This window comes from Salvelinus fontinalis, chromosome 4, assembly GCF_029448725.1.
Source record: "Salvelinus fontinalis isolate EN_2023a chromosome 4, ASM2944872v1, whole genome shotgun sequence".
In the NCBI taxonomy this organism is placed as follows: domain Eukaryota; kingdom Metazoa; phylum Chordata; class Actinopteri; order Salmoniformes; family Salmonidae; genus Salvelinus; species Salvelinus fontinalis.
Genome location: NC_074668.1, coordinates 1,249,527 through 1,264,107, shown reverse-complemented (window position 1 = coordinate 1,264,107; position 14,581 = coordinate 1,249,527). Strand labels below are relative to the sequence as shown.

The following is a 14,581-nucleotide window of genomic DNA, read 5'->3' as shown; positions in this document are numbered from 1 at the left end:
TCTGTATAGCTGGGGAAGATGTTTGAGGAGATATGGTGTGTTGGGGGGGCTGTCTGTATAGCTGGGGAAGATGTTTCAGGGGATATGGTGTGTTGGGGGGGGGGGGGGGGGCTGTCTGTATAGCTGGGGAAGATGGTTCAGGAGATATGGTGTGTTGGGGGGGCTGTCTGTATAGCTGGGGAAGATGTTTCAGGAGATATGGTGTGTCGGGGGGCTGTCTGTATAGCTGGGGAAAATGGGTTGGATATACGGTTGTAGAAGTGGTGAGGTTTTGGTTATTGTGATATGTGGTGGTGTTTTGTATCATGGGGATGAGGGCAAGGTGGTATGTAGATATTTGTTTTTTAAAGGGGGTGGGGGGGGGGGGGGGTGAGGTTTTAATGAAATGAGGATGTATCATTAAAGAAATACAAAAAGCCTGAAAAGTCTCTCCCTCTCTCTTTCCCTCTCTCTCCCTCTCTCTCTCTCTCCCTCTCTATCCCTCTCTCTCCCTCTCTCTTTCCCTCTCTCTTTCTTTTTCTCTCTCTCACCCTCTCTCTTTCCCTCTCTCTCTTTCTTTCTCTCTCTTTCTTTCTCTCTCTCCCTCTCTTTCCCTCTCTCTTTCTTTCTCTCTCTCTCTCTCTTGCTCTCTCTCTCTCATAGAATATCTTAATTGTATTGTGCATAGATGTAACTTTCCCTTTCCATCTGGCTCTGTTTCCCGCTCTTTCTCTCCCTCTCTTTCTGTTTTACTCTGTACCGCCCTCCTCCTTCTCTCTCTCCAGGTGGTTTTTGCCATTTGTCCTTCAGTGGCTGGGTGAGAACGAGGACGTGTCCATTGAGTTCATGCATGGAGCTCTAGAGAGGGACAAGAGGGAAGCGGTGAGGGACCTCCACACCCTCCAGCCAATACTTACAACTATCCTATGAGTTTGCAATTGCAGAAATTAATAGAAAAGTGCGGATAGTCGACGGACCTTTTTAACCATGACCTCTGACCTCTCTCATTTTTCTCCTCCTGCTGTAGTTCCAGCAGACGTCGGAGCATGCTCTGTTCTCCACTTCAGTAGTGGACATCTTCACCCAGCTCAACCAGAGCTTTGAGATCATCAGGAAACTAGACTGTCCAGACCTCAAGGTCCAGGCCCACTACAACAGACGCTTCGCCAAGGTTTCCAACCGACTTTATTTATTTTTCTTTATTTCCCAACAGAGAAACTACGTAATGAAGCACGTAGTCGACGACGTCGTTAACAGCAAGATAAACACTTTGATGCAGGGAAGAGGTAGATTTTTTAAATTTATTTAACTACGCAAGTCAGTTAAGAACAAATTCTTATTTACAATTGACGGCCTACCCGGGCCAAACCCAGACGATGCTGGGCCAATTGTGCGCCGCCCTATGGGACGCCCAATCACAGCTGGATGTGATACAGCCTGGATTCAAACCAGAGACTGTAGTGACGCCTCTTGCACTGAGGTGCAGTGCATTAGACCGCTGCGCCACTCGGGAGCCCAGAGGTGACGAGATACTATTATCATAGACACTTCCCAGCACTTTCAGCAATCTGAAAACACATGACTTTAGAAGCCTTATGCATGGTCACTGTTTCTATGAATGCTTCGTATTATGTACGTTAATGTCATGAGTTTGGGATTGAGCTGGTCCTAATAAGCCTGCAGGATGGAAAGCCAGTGACGGCTGACAACAGTGTGTGATAGGAGGTCGATGCAAACTCATTAAGTAAGAATGGGTAATGCAAGCCATCGCTCTGAGCTGCTGTCTTCCGCTCTCTCTCTCCCTCTCTCTCTCTCCGTCTCCCTTTCTCTCCCTCTCTGTGTATCCTTCTCTCTCGCTCCACTCTCTCTCTCTCTCTCTCTCTCTCTCTCTCTCTCTCTCTCTCTCTCTCTCTCTCTCTCTCTCTCTCTCTCTCTCTCTCTCTCTCTCTTTCTTTCTTTCTTTCTTTCTTTCTTTCTTTCTTTCTTTCTTTCTTTCTTTCTTTCTTTCTTTCTTTCTTTCTTTCTTTCTTTCTTTCTTTCTTTCTTTCTTTCTTTCTTTCTTTGTATCTCCTCTCTCTCTCTAGCCCAGAGGGCTGTAGTTAATGACTCTGAGAAATTAGACTTCTGAAGCGAGAGATGGAAAACAAACAAAGTTAATACAGGAAGGAGCTGCTGATGTTTTATGTATAAGGATGGAGGAGAGGGAGGGGGTTGGAGACGGGGGGTTGGAGAGGGAGGGGGTTGGAGTCGGGGGTTAGAGAGGGAGGGCTACATCATCGGGGCTGACTCAGCGAAGGGAAACTATTTCACAGAGAGAAGGGACATTCTTTGTTTAGGTTTGTCTTGGCCAGTCTTAGTTATTTCAGGAAAACTACACTGAGTGTACAAAACATATTTCCATGACGTAGACTGACCAGGTGAATCCAGGTGATCCCTTATTGATGTCACTTGTTAAATCCACTTCAATCAGTGTAGATGAAGGGGAGGAGACAGGGTTATGAAGGATTTTTAAGCTTTGAGACAATTGAGACATGGATTGTGTATGTGTGCCATTCGGAGGGTGAATGGGCAAGACTAAAGATTTAAGTGTCTTTGAACGGGGTATGGTAGTAGGTGGCAGGCACACTGGTGTGTGTCAAGAACTGCAACGCTGCTGGGTTTTCCACGTTCAACAGTTTCCCGTGTGTATCAAGAATGGTCCACCACCCAAAAGACATCCAGCCAAATTGACACAACTGTGGGAAGCATTGGAGTCAACATGGGCCAGCATCCCTGTGGAGTCAACATGGGCCAGCATCCCTGTGGAGTCAACATGGACCAGCACCCCTGTGGAGTCAACATGGGCCAGCATCCCTGTGGAGTCAACATGGGCCAGCATCCCTGTGGAGTCAACATGGGCCAGCATCCCTGTGGAGTCAACATGGGCCAGCATCCCTGTGGAGTCAACATGGGCCAGTATCCCAGTGGAGTCAACATGGACCAGCATCCCAGTGGAGTCAACATGGACCAGCATCCCTGTGGAGTCAACATGGACCAGCATCCCTGTGGTGTCAACATGGACCAGCATCCCTGTGGAGTCAACATGGACCAGCATCCCTGTGGAGTCAACATGGACCAGCATCCCTGTGGAGTCAACATGGGCCAGCATCCCTGTGGAGTCAACATGGGCCAGCATCCCTGTGGAGTCAACATGGGCCAGCATCCCTGTGGAGTCAACATGGACCAGCTTCCCTGTGGAGTCAACATGGGCCAGCATCCCTGTGGAGTCAACATGGGCCAGCATCCCTGTGGAGTCAACATGGACCAGCATCCCTGTGGAGTCAACATGGACCAGCATCCCCGTGGAGTCAACATGGACCAGTATCCCTGTGGAGTCAACATGGGCCAGCATCCCTGTGGAGTCAACATGGACCAGCATCCCTGTGGAGTCAACACGGGCCAGCATCCCTGTGGAATGCTTTCAACACCTTGTAGAGGCCAACCCCGATGATTTGAGGCCGTTTTGACGGGAAAAGGGGTGCAACTCAATATTAGGAAGGTGTTGTTAATGTCCGGTATTTTCACTGAATATGGTTTTGATATACAACTCTCCATTCCAGTTACACAACAATTCTGTAGATTCATTGTATTCACAACTTGTTCTCATGGTCTGTCAGAGAAATCATCCTGAATTCAGATAAGGGTTTAGTGCAGATGTAACGGATGTGAAACGGCTAGCTAGTTAGCGGTGGTGCGCGCTAGCAGCCTTTCAGTCGGTTACGTCACTTTCTCTGAAATCTAGAAGTAGTGGTTCGCCTTGCTCTGCAAGGGCCGTGGCTTTTGTGGAGCGATGGGTAACGACGCTTCGTGGGTGACTGCTGTTGATGTGTGCAGAGGGTAAAGTTAAACTGTTACACAGAAAATACTCAACAAATATAAATAGAATGGGTTACGATGTAGCCAGTGTTGGCCAGTGATGGTCAGGTACTGCAGGACACAATGAATTGAGGAGTTTTTCTAACAGTGTTGACATCTCTCTCTGTCTCCAGACCATCACCAAGGTGCTGATGCAGTACTGTACTATCCTGTCCAAGGAGTTCCCCTCCTACTGCCAAAAGGAGAAGATAGTGAGTAGTATTCTAAAGGACCTGATGATGTATAAAGCCCACTCACTTATTTCTGAAGGTCTCTATGCTCTTTACAGTTCATGTACTGTATTTTAGAAAACATCTCTTTCTCTAACTTACTGTTCTGTTCTCCCCTTCTCCACCTCTCCTTTTCCTCTTCTCCACCTCTCCTTTTCCTCTTCTCCATCTCCTTTCCCTCTTCTCCACCTCTCCTTTTCCTCTTCTCCACCTCTCCTTTCCCTCTTCTCCACCTCTCCTTTTCCTCTTCTCCACCTCTCCTTTCCCTCTTCTCCACCTCTCCTTTCCCTCTTCTCCACCTCTCCTTCTCCTCTTCTCCACCTCTCCTTTTCCTCTTCTCCACCTATCCTTTTCCTCTTCTCCACCTCTCCTTTTCCTCTTCTCCACCTCTCCTTTCCCTCTTCTCCACCTCTCCTTTTCCTCTTCTCCATCTCTCCTTTTCCTCTTCTCCACCTCTCCTTTTCCTCTTCTCCACCCCTCCTTTTCCTCTTCTCCACCTCTCCTTTTCCTCTTCTCCCGCTCTCCTTTTCCTCTTCTCCACCTCTCCTTTTCCTCTTCTCCACCTCTCCTTCTCCTCTTCTCCACCTCTCCTTCTCCCCTTCTCCTCTTCTCCTTTCCCTCTCCTCCACCTCTCCTTCTCCTCTTCTCCACCTCTCCTTTTCCTCTTCTCCACCTCTCCTTCTCCTCTTCTCCACCTCTCCTTCTCCCCTTCTCCTCTTCTCCACCTCTCCTTCTCCTCTTCTCCACCTCTCCTTCTCATCTTCTCCACCTCTCCTTTTCCTCTTCTCCACCTCTCCTTCTCCTCTTCTCCACCTCTCCTTCTCCTCTTCTCCACCTCTCCTTTTCCTCTTCTCCACCTCTCCTTTTCCTCTTCTCCAACTCTCCTTTTCCTCTTCTCCACCTCTCATTTTCCTCTTCTCCATCTCTCTCTGAATCTCTATCCTCTCACACACACTTTATTTTTGGTCTCTCTCTCTCTCTCTCTCTCTCTCTCTCTCTCTCTCTCTCTCTCTCTCTCTCTCTCTCTCTCTCTCTCTCTCTCTCTCTCTCTCTCTCTCTCTCTCTCTCTCTCTCTCTCTCAGCCCTGTGTGTTGATGAATAACATACAACAGATGCGGGTCTTGTTGGAGAAGATGTTTGAGTGCATGGGGGCTAAACAGGTGAGAATCAATACTTTGAGACACGCATTTCACATCACATATTGTGCTGGGATGGGTAACTCTACTGTGTGTGTGTGTGTGTGTGTGTTTGTGTGTGTGTGTGTGTGTGTGTGTGTGTCTGTACAAGCGTGGATCAGTGCATATTGAACCCTATAAAGCCTAACAACCAAGTGTGTGTCTCTCCAGGTCGCTACAGATGTATGGTAGGTCATAGGTTATATCTAACCTGGGTCCAAGGTGTCAAGAACCTGTCTCTCCTCCCCCTCTGGTTAAATCTTAGACTGTCCCTGGGTGTTTCTCCCCCTCTGGGTAAATCTCAGACTCTCCCTGGGTGTCTCTCCTCCTCCTCTGGTTAAATCTTAGACTGTCCCTGGGTGTCTCTCCCCCTCTGGTTAAATCTCAGACTGTCCCTGGGTGTCTCTCCTCCCCCTCTGGTTAAATCTCAGACTGTCCCTGGGTGTCTCTCCTCCCCCTCTGGGTAAATCTTAGACTCTCCCTGGGTGTCTCTCCCCCTCTGGTTAAATCTTAGACTCTCCCTGGGTGTCTCTCCCCCTCTGGTTAAATCTTAGACTCTCCCTGGGTGTCTCTCCTCCTCCTCTGGTTAAATCTCAGACTGTCCCTGGGTGTCTCTCCTCCTCTGGGTAAATCTTACAGACTGTCCCTGGGTGTCTCTCCTCCCCCTCTGGTGATATCTGTAGACCTCTCCATCCCTCTATGGCTCATTGTTGGTCTGTAGACCTCTCCATCCCTCTATGGCTCCTTGTTGGTCTGTAGACCTCTCCATCCCTCTATGGCTCCTCGTTGGTCTGTAGACCTCTCCATCCCTCTATGGCTCCTTGTTGGTCTGTAGACCTCTCCATCCCTATATGGCTCCTTGTTGGTCTGTAGACCTCTCCATCCCTATATAGCTCCTTGTTGGTCTGTAGACCTCTCCATCCCTCTATGGCTCCTTGTTGGTCTGTAGACCTCTCCATCCCTATATGGCTCCTTGTTGGTCTGGAGACCTCTCCATCCCTATATAGCTCCTTGTTGGTCTGTAGAACTCTCCATCTCTATATAGCTTGTTGTTGGTCTGTAGACCTCTCCATCCCATATAGCTCCTTGTTGGTCAGTAGACCTCTCCATCTCTATATACTGTAGCTTCTTGATGGTCAGTAGACCTCTCCATCCCTATATAGCTTCTTGTTGGTCTGTAGACCTCTCCATCCCTATATAGCTTCTTGTTGGTCTGTAGACCTCTTCGTCCCTATATAACCTCTTGTTGGTCTGTAGACCTCTTCGTCCCCATATAGCTTCTTGTTGGTCTGTAGACCTTTCCATCCCTATATGGCTCCTTGTTGGTCTGTAGACCTCTCCATCCCTATATAACTTGTTGTTGGTATGTAGACCACTCCATCTCTATATACTGTAGCTTCTTGTTGGTCTGTAGACCTCTTCGTCCCTATATAACTTCTTGTTGTTGGTATGTAGACCTCTTCGTCCCTATATAACTTCTTGTTGGTCTGTAGACCTCTTCGTCCCTATATAACTTCTTGTTGGTCTGTAGACCTCTTCGTCCCTATATAACTTCTTGTTGGTCTGTAGACCTCTTCGTCCCCATATAGCTTCTTGTTGGTCTGTAGACCTCTTCGTCCCCATATAGCTTCTTGTAGGTCTGTAGACCTATTCGTCCCCATATAGCTTCTTGTTGGTCTGTAGACCTCTTCGTCCCCATATAGCTTCTTGTTGGTCTGTAGACCTCTTCGTCCCCATATAGCTTCTTGTTGGTCTGTAGACCTCTTCGTCCCTATATAACTTCTTATTGGTCTGTAGACCTCTTCGTCCCCATATAGCTTCTTGTTGGTCTGTAGACCTCTTCGTCCCCATATAGCTTCTTGTTGGTCTGTAGACCTCTTCGTCCCTATATAACTTCTTATTGGTCTGTAGACCTCTCCATCCCTGTGTGGCTGTTTTAGAATCCTACTTTGATATCAGTGGTGGTATCGTCCCTGACTCCCATGTTGCTCCATTGTATGGATTCAAACAGGACTTATTCATGAACGGCTTTATACAATGATTTCGTTTAATTGATGATATCTCCATTTTTCTCCTAAGCGTGAGGATGAGGAGGAGCCTGAGGAGTTCGATGAGGGGGTTAGGTATGTCCAACTACCATAGAGGGTTAAGATGCTGCTATAACATGCCATAGTATCTTGTGGTTTTCTGTCACTGTATTACTCTAGGTTGTTGACAATACTGTAAGTTCATTATGAATAGGAGTTTCTCTGGGCTGTCTGTAGTCAGTAAAAAGGGCACTGAATTTCTGTCAGATTTAAACAGTAGTTTGGTTTCAGCTCACATGATGTGTGTGTCTCTCATTGAGACTGAGGGTTGTGTGTGTGTGTGTCCTCTCCAGGCTCTAACCGACAACGAGGGGGAGGATGACGGTGGGTATTACCCTCCCAGACAGGGGACAGAGTTTAGAGCATAGTGGTCAGTGTTACCATAGCCTGTTTGTACTGAGAATATTGTTTTGTTAATTTAAGCCTGTTTTGTATTCAGCAATATATTTAGTGTTTAACTTTAATATGTAGTTTGTACTAAAGCACTATGTTCTGTATACAAACTACAGGCTGAAGCTAACACTGAAAATTATGTTCTGTATACAAACTACAGGCTGAAGCTAACACTAAATATTATTATCAACCTCTAGGCAACCTGCCGCCCCTGCAATGGTAATACAGGGATCTCATGGGTGGTAGGTCGCCTAGTAGTTGGGAGCGTTGGGCCAGTAACCAAAAGCTCGCTGGTTTGAATCCCCAAGCCGACGAGGTGAAAAAAATGTTGATGTGCCCTTGAGCAATGCATTTAACCCTAATTGTTCCTCCTGTATGTTCTTGGAGAGCTTCCTTCCGGTAGATTTTCGCACCAAACCCCAGTTGTAATTTACTTCATTCAGTTTATCAACCAGCTCATTTTTATAATCAGGTGAGCTAGATTAGGGTTGGAGTGAAAACCTACAGGACGGTAGCTCTTCAGGAATAGGCTGTATATCTACTATGGTATATAATATTATCCCACTAGCATCCAGCTATCTGAAGGCCTTCAGTTGAACGTCTGTCTACGTATCCCCCTTTCCCTCACTGTTATCTCGAATGCTAATATCTAATATTATCACACTAGCATCCAGCTATCCCTCACTGTTATATTGAATGCTAATATCTAATATTATCACACTAGCATCCAGCTATCCCTCACTGTTATATTGAATGCTAACATCTACTATTATCACACTAGCATTCAGCTAACCCTCACTGTTATCTCGAATGCTAATATCTAATATTATCACACTAGCATCCAGCTATCCCTCACTGTTATATTGAATGCTAATATCTAATATTATCACACTAGCATCCAGCTATCCCTCACTGTTATATTGAATGCTAACATCTACTATTATCACACTAGCATTCAGCTATCCCTCACCGTTATCTCGAATACTAATATCTAATATTATCACACTAGCATTCAGCTATCCCTCACTGTTATCTCGAATGCTAATATCTACTATTATCACACTAGCATTCAGCTATCCCTCACTGTTATCTCGAATGCTAATATCTACTATTATCACACTAGCATCCAGCTATCCCTCACTGTTATATTGAATGCTAATATCTACTATTATCACACTAGCATTCAGCTATCCCTCACTGTTATCTCGAATGCTAATATCTACTATTATCACACTAGCATTCAGCTATCCCTCACTGTTATCTCCAATGCTAATATCTACTATTTATCGACACTCTTCCCTTTCCTCTGATCCTAATAAAGTTTAATGTCTTCAGATGTTAGTCATCACCCAGCGTGGAGATAAGATTAACCCCTTCCACCAGCCCTCCCCCTGTGGAGAGACAGATCCAACATTTTGACACGCGCTCACATTCAATTATCTGCAGGCTCCCTGCTAGTCACTAGTCTATTAACATCTCATTGTAGAGGAAGGAGGGAAGACATTACGCTGAGGAGCTGTTGTAAATCTCTTAAGTGGCTTTTTGGAACTCTGTGAACTCTGTGAGAGTAGTTTGATAAGGACATTTGACTGCTGCCACAAACGGCACTAACTGTAGGGGAGACAGAAGTTTGTGTGCATGCCTCGATGCCTGCCATGCGATCCATTTTTGTGGCCTGTGAGTGTATACGTAAACTTTAACCCCCTTGATAACAGCTAGTTAACTGTCAGTGTAACTCTGGTATTGTAACCATCCTAGCAGTTAGAGAAGCCACCCAGCAACCAGAGGGTTGCCCGTTTGAATCTAGGGTCCAATGGAAAAAAATGTGTCGGGAATTGAGCTAGCAACAAGAGGGTTGCCTTCGGTTTGCTGCCTCGCCTCGCTAACCGCTAGGCTATCTTCCGCCCACACATACAGAGAATTATATTTAGCGTTAGCTTCAGCCTGTAGTTTGTATACAGAACATAATTTTCAGTTTTAGCTTCAGCCTCCCAATATCAAATTGGTGAGGCCAGTACGATGCTGATATCTACCATTATCCCACTAGTATTCAACAGTCATAAATACAGTTGGGGATTCATACCAGCAACCTTTTGGTTACTGGCCCAACGCTCTCAACCTCTAGGCAACCTGCCGCCCCTGGTTGAGAGCGTTGAGAGCGTTGGGCCAGTAACCAAAAGGTTGCTGGTATGAATCCCCAACTGTATTTATGACTCTGTTGAATACTAGTGGGATAATGGTAGATGTCAACATCGTACGGGCCTCACCAATTTGATATTGGGAGGTATTAACCTTAGATTAATGACGAGGGTGAAAATGTAACGGTCGTATAGACATAGACTGCACTTGAGAATCAAACAAATTCATATTTTGTTTGGTTAATATCTGATAGGTCTGTTTTACAAATGGTTATTCTCAACCTAACCTAGTGGCTGTGTCTGTGTGTCTGTGTCTCTGCCCTAAACCATGACAATGTGAGAGAGAGAGAGAGACAAGGAGTGTGTGTGTGCGGTTGCTTTATGGGTCTTGGGATAGGCTAACTCTTTGAGTATCTAAGCACAGGATTCATTGGAAGCAATAATAAGAAAACAGCTTGATGTCAGTGAGTTCATTCACAGTATTTCAGACGTGGTAGACAGACAACAGACAACACATTCTGGCTCTCTGACACACGTTGAGCTGTGTGCTGCTCAGTGGCAACACTGATACTGTGCAGTGGGTGAGTGAGTGTACTCTCCATGGAGCATCACCTTTTCTGATATAATGTTTATACACAGTACAGCAGTCTTCAGCATATGATTTTTTTACATGGTGTCTTTATTTAGTTGTTTACTGGAAGAAGTGTCCAACCATATTACAGTGTACAGGTGCAAGAGTTTATGGTCTGTGTTCGAGTGGCCCACTGGGTTACAGCTGGACTCTCTTTTACTACTTGGGAAGCTCCAAAAAGCTTCATAAAGACGCCCTCAAAGATGCCAAAGATTGGGGGTTTCAACGTGCATTAACGGCATTAATGGAAACCATGGCTGACATTATAATATTCTGATGTCATGCACTGTAACATGCTGTACCGTACCACAGCATCCTGCAAGCTGTGCTGCGGTATGGTGCTACTTTTAAGTGAGGACATACTGTATGTGGTGTGTTGTGTGTGTTGTGTGTTTGCGTGTGTGTTGTGCACATGTGTATTTGAAGTATAACTCATTCCACTAGTATGCCTCTTCCTGGCTCCTATAGGCTGAGAAGAAGAAAGACAAGGAGAAGCAGGTTGGTTTATCTGAATTTAAAGTCCAACCTCCCTCTTCATCATCTAGGTCAATACAGCCCTCCCTCCCTCTTCATCCTCTAGGTCAATACAGCCCTCCCTCCCTCTTCATCCTCTAGGTCAATACAGCCCTCTCTCCCTCTTCATCATCTAGGTCAATACAGCCCTCCCTCCCTCTTCATCCTCTAGGTCAATACAGCCCTCCCTCCCTCTTCATCCTCTAGGTCAATACAGCCCTCCCTCTTCATCCTCTAGGTCAATACAGCCCTCCTCCTTTCTTCATCCTCGAGGTCAATACAGCCCTCCCTCCCTCTTCATCCTCTAGGTCAATACAGCCCTCCTCCTTTCTTCATCCTCTAGGTCAATACAGCCCTCCCTCCCTCTTCGTCATCTAGGTCAATACAGCCCTCCCTCTTCATCCTCTAGGTCAATACAGCCCTCCCTCTTCATCATCTAGGTCAATGCAGCCCTCCCTCCCTCTTCATCCTCTAGGTCAATACAGCCCTCCCTCCCTCTTCATCCTCTAGGTCAATACAGCCCTCCCTCCCTCTTCATCCTCTAGGTCAATACAGCCCTCCTCCCCTCTTCATCCTCGAGGTCAATACAGCCCTCCCTCCCTCTTCATCCTCTAGGTCAATACAGCCCTCCTCCCCTCTTCATCCTCTAGGTCAATACAGCCCTCCCTCCCTCTTCATCCTCTAGGTCAATACAGCCCTCCTTCCCTCTTCATCCTCTAGGTCAATACAGCCCTCCTCCCCTCTTCATCCTCGAGGTCAATACAGCCCTCCTCCCCTCTTCATCCTCGAGGTCAATACAGCCCTCCCTCCCTCTTCATCCTCGAGGTCAATACAGCCCTCTCTCCCTCTTCATCATCTAGGTCAATACAGCCCTCCCTCCCTCTTCGTCATCTAGGTCAATACAGCCCTCCCTCCCTCTTCATCATCTAGGTCAATACAGCCCTCCCTCCCTCTTCATCATCTAGGTCAATACAGCCCTCCCTCCCTCTTCATCATCTAGGTCAATACAGCCCTCCTCCCCTCTTCATCCTCTAGGTCAATACAGCCCTCCTCCCCTCTTCATCCTCTAGGTCAATACAGCCCTCCTCCCCTCTTCATCCTCTAGGTCAATACAGCCCTCCATCCTAGATCTCTTATATCCTCTAACCAGCCTCCCAGAACAGCCCTCCCTCCCTCTTCATACAGACAATACTGAGAACTAGAGCAACAGTAGACGCACGGTAAAGACCCAGGCCTATACGGTACACATCAGTGTATACAGCACATGACAAATGAGAGGGAAACGTATTTCCAGTTCCATATGCACAGTCCTTACCCTAGGGAGCGAGGAAGTGAATGAGTGTGCTCGACTAAATACAGAAATACGTCCCAAATGGCACCATATTCCCTAAATAGTGCACTACTTTTGACCAGGGCCCTATGAGCCTATGCACTACCTAGGGAATAGGGTCCCATTTAGGAGGTTTCCAGGAAGATTATCATTAGCTCGAGTGCCATAGGCTACTGCTGTTCTATAACTGCTGAGTGATTGGCCAGTGACTCAGCAATTTCCCATTCAGGAAACGGTTCAGGTCTGGCACTCTGAATTGTTCTCATTTGAGCCGTGACAGAGAGAGACAGACGCTATTTAATCCCTAAATCAGCCTGTTTTCTCAGTTAATCAAGGCACGAGACACAGGGATCTGTCAATAAGATTGAGAATCCCTCTGATTGGTGGGTTTATTAAAACCTACCTAGGGCTGTTACGGTGACCATATTACCGCCACAACTCTAACCTTAACTATAAAGTACATATAATGAGTCTGTTAGATATTGATCCTTTCCTGGTATATGAGTCTGTTACATATTGATCCTTACCTGGTATATGAGTCTGTTAGATATTGATCATCATAGTTTAATGTCATTAGTCTTATTTGTGTCCTTTCCTTTGTTTCCTTTCCATTCTACACCCCCCCCCCCAATACAATACAGTAATCTACCCCCCCCCCCCCCCCCCAGTACAGTACAGTAATCTATCCCCCAATACAAAACTGTATTCTACACCCCCAGTAAAATACAGTATTCTTACAGTATTCTACACCCCCCCCCCCAATACAATACAGTATTCTACTTCACCCCCCAATACAATACAGTATTCTACCCCCCCCCCCCCCACTACAATACAGCATTCTACACTAATCCACCCAAAACAATACATTATTCTATACCCCCCTAATACAATACAGTATTCTACCCCCAATACAATACAGTATTCTACACCTCAATACAATACAGTATTCTACCCCCAATACAATACAGTATTCTACCCCCAATACAATACAGTATTCTACCCCCAATACAATACAGTATTCTACCCCCAACACAATACAGTATTCTACCCCCAATACAATACAGTATTCTACCCCCAATACAATACAGTATTCTACCCCTCAATACAATACAGTATTCTACCCCCAATACAATACAGTATTCTACCCCCAATACAATACAGTATTTTACACCTCAATACAATACAGTATTCTACCCCCAATACAATACAGTATTCTACCCCCAATACAATACAGTATTCTACCCCCAATACAAGACAGTATTCTACCCTCAATACAATACAGTATTCTACCCCCAATACAATACAGTATTCTACCCCCCAATACAGTATTCTACCCCCAATACAATACAGTATTTTACACCTCAATACAATACAGTATTCTACCCCCAATACAATACAGTATTTTACACCTCAATACAATACAGTATTCTACCCCCAATACAATACAGTATTTTACACCCCAATACAGTATTCTACCCCCCAATACAGTATTCTACCCCCCAATACAGTATTCTACCCCCCAATACAATACAGTATTCTACCCCCCAATACAATACAGTATTCTACCCCCAATACAATACAGTATTCTACCCCCCAATACAATACAGTATTCTACCCCCCAATACAATACAGTATTCTACCCCCAATACAATACAGTATTCTACCCCCCAATACAATACAGTATTCTACCCCCAATACAAAACAGTATTCTACCCCCCAATACAATACAGTATTCTACCCCCAATACAATACAGTATTCTACCCCCAATACAATACAGTATTCTACCCCCAATACAATACAGTATTCTACCCCCAATACAATACAGTATTCTACCCCCCAATACAATACAGTATTCTACCCCCAATACAATACAGTATTCTACCCCCAATACAATACAGTATTCTACCCCCAATACAATACAGTATTTTACACCTCAATACAATACAGTATTCTACCCTCCAATACAATACAGTATTCTACCCCCCAATACAGTATTCTACCCCCCAATACAGTATTCTACCCCCCAATACAATACAGTATTCTACCCCCCAATACAATACAGTATTTTACCCCCCAATACAATACAGTATTCTACCCCCCAATACAATACAGTATTCTACCCCCCAATACAATACAGTATTCTACCCCCCAATACAATACAGTATTCTACCCCCAATACAATACAGTATTTTACACCTCAATACAATACA

General features: G+C 45.6%; 1 protein-coding gene across 1 annotated transcript in view; it reads left to right on the top strand.

The window, feature by feature from the left end:
- Nucleotides 1-637: 637 nt before the first annotated feature.
- The window catches only part of LOC129852962 (protein unc-13 homolog B-like), a 36,267-nt gene continuing 22,323 nt past the window's right edge, over nucleotides 638-14,581 (top strand). The window contains exons 1-4 of the mRNA XM_055918567.1: nucleotides 638-861; nucleotides 1,007-1,150; nucleotides 4,008-4,085; nucleotides 5,186-5,263. Of these exons, the coding sequence (XP_055774542.1) occupies nucleotides 826-861; nucleotides 1,007-1,150; nucleotides 4,008-4,085; nucleotides 5,186-5,263 (336 nt within the window). The 5' untranslated portion in view covers nucleotides 638-825. The remainder of the gene's footprint in view (nucleotides 862-1,006; nucleotides 1,151-4,007; nucleotides 4,086-5,185; nucleotides 5,264-14,581) is intronic.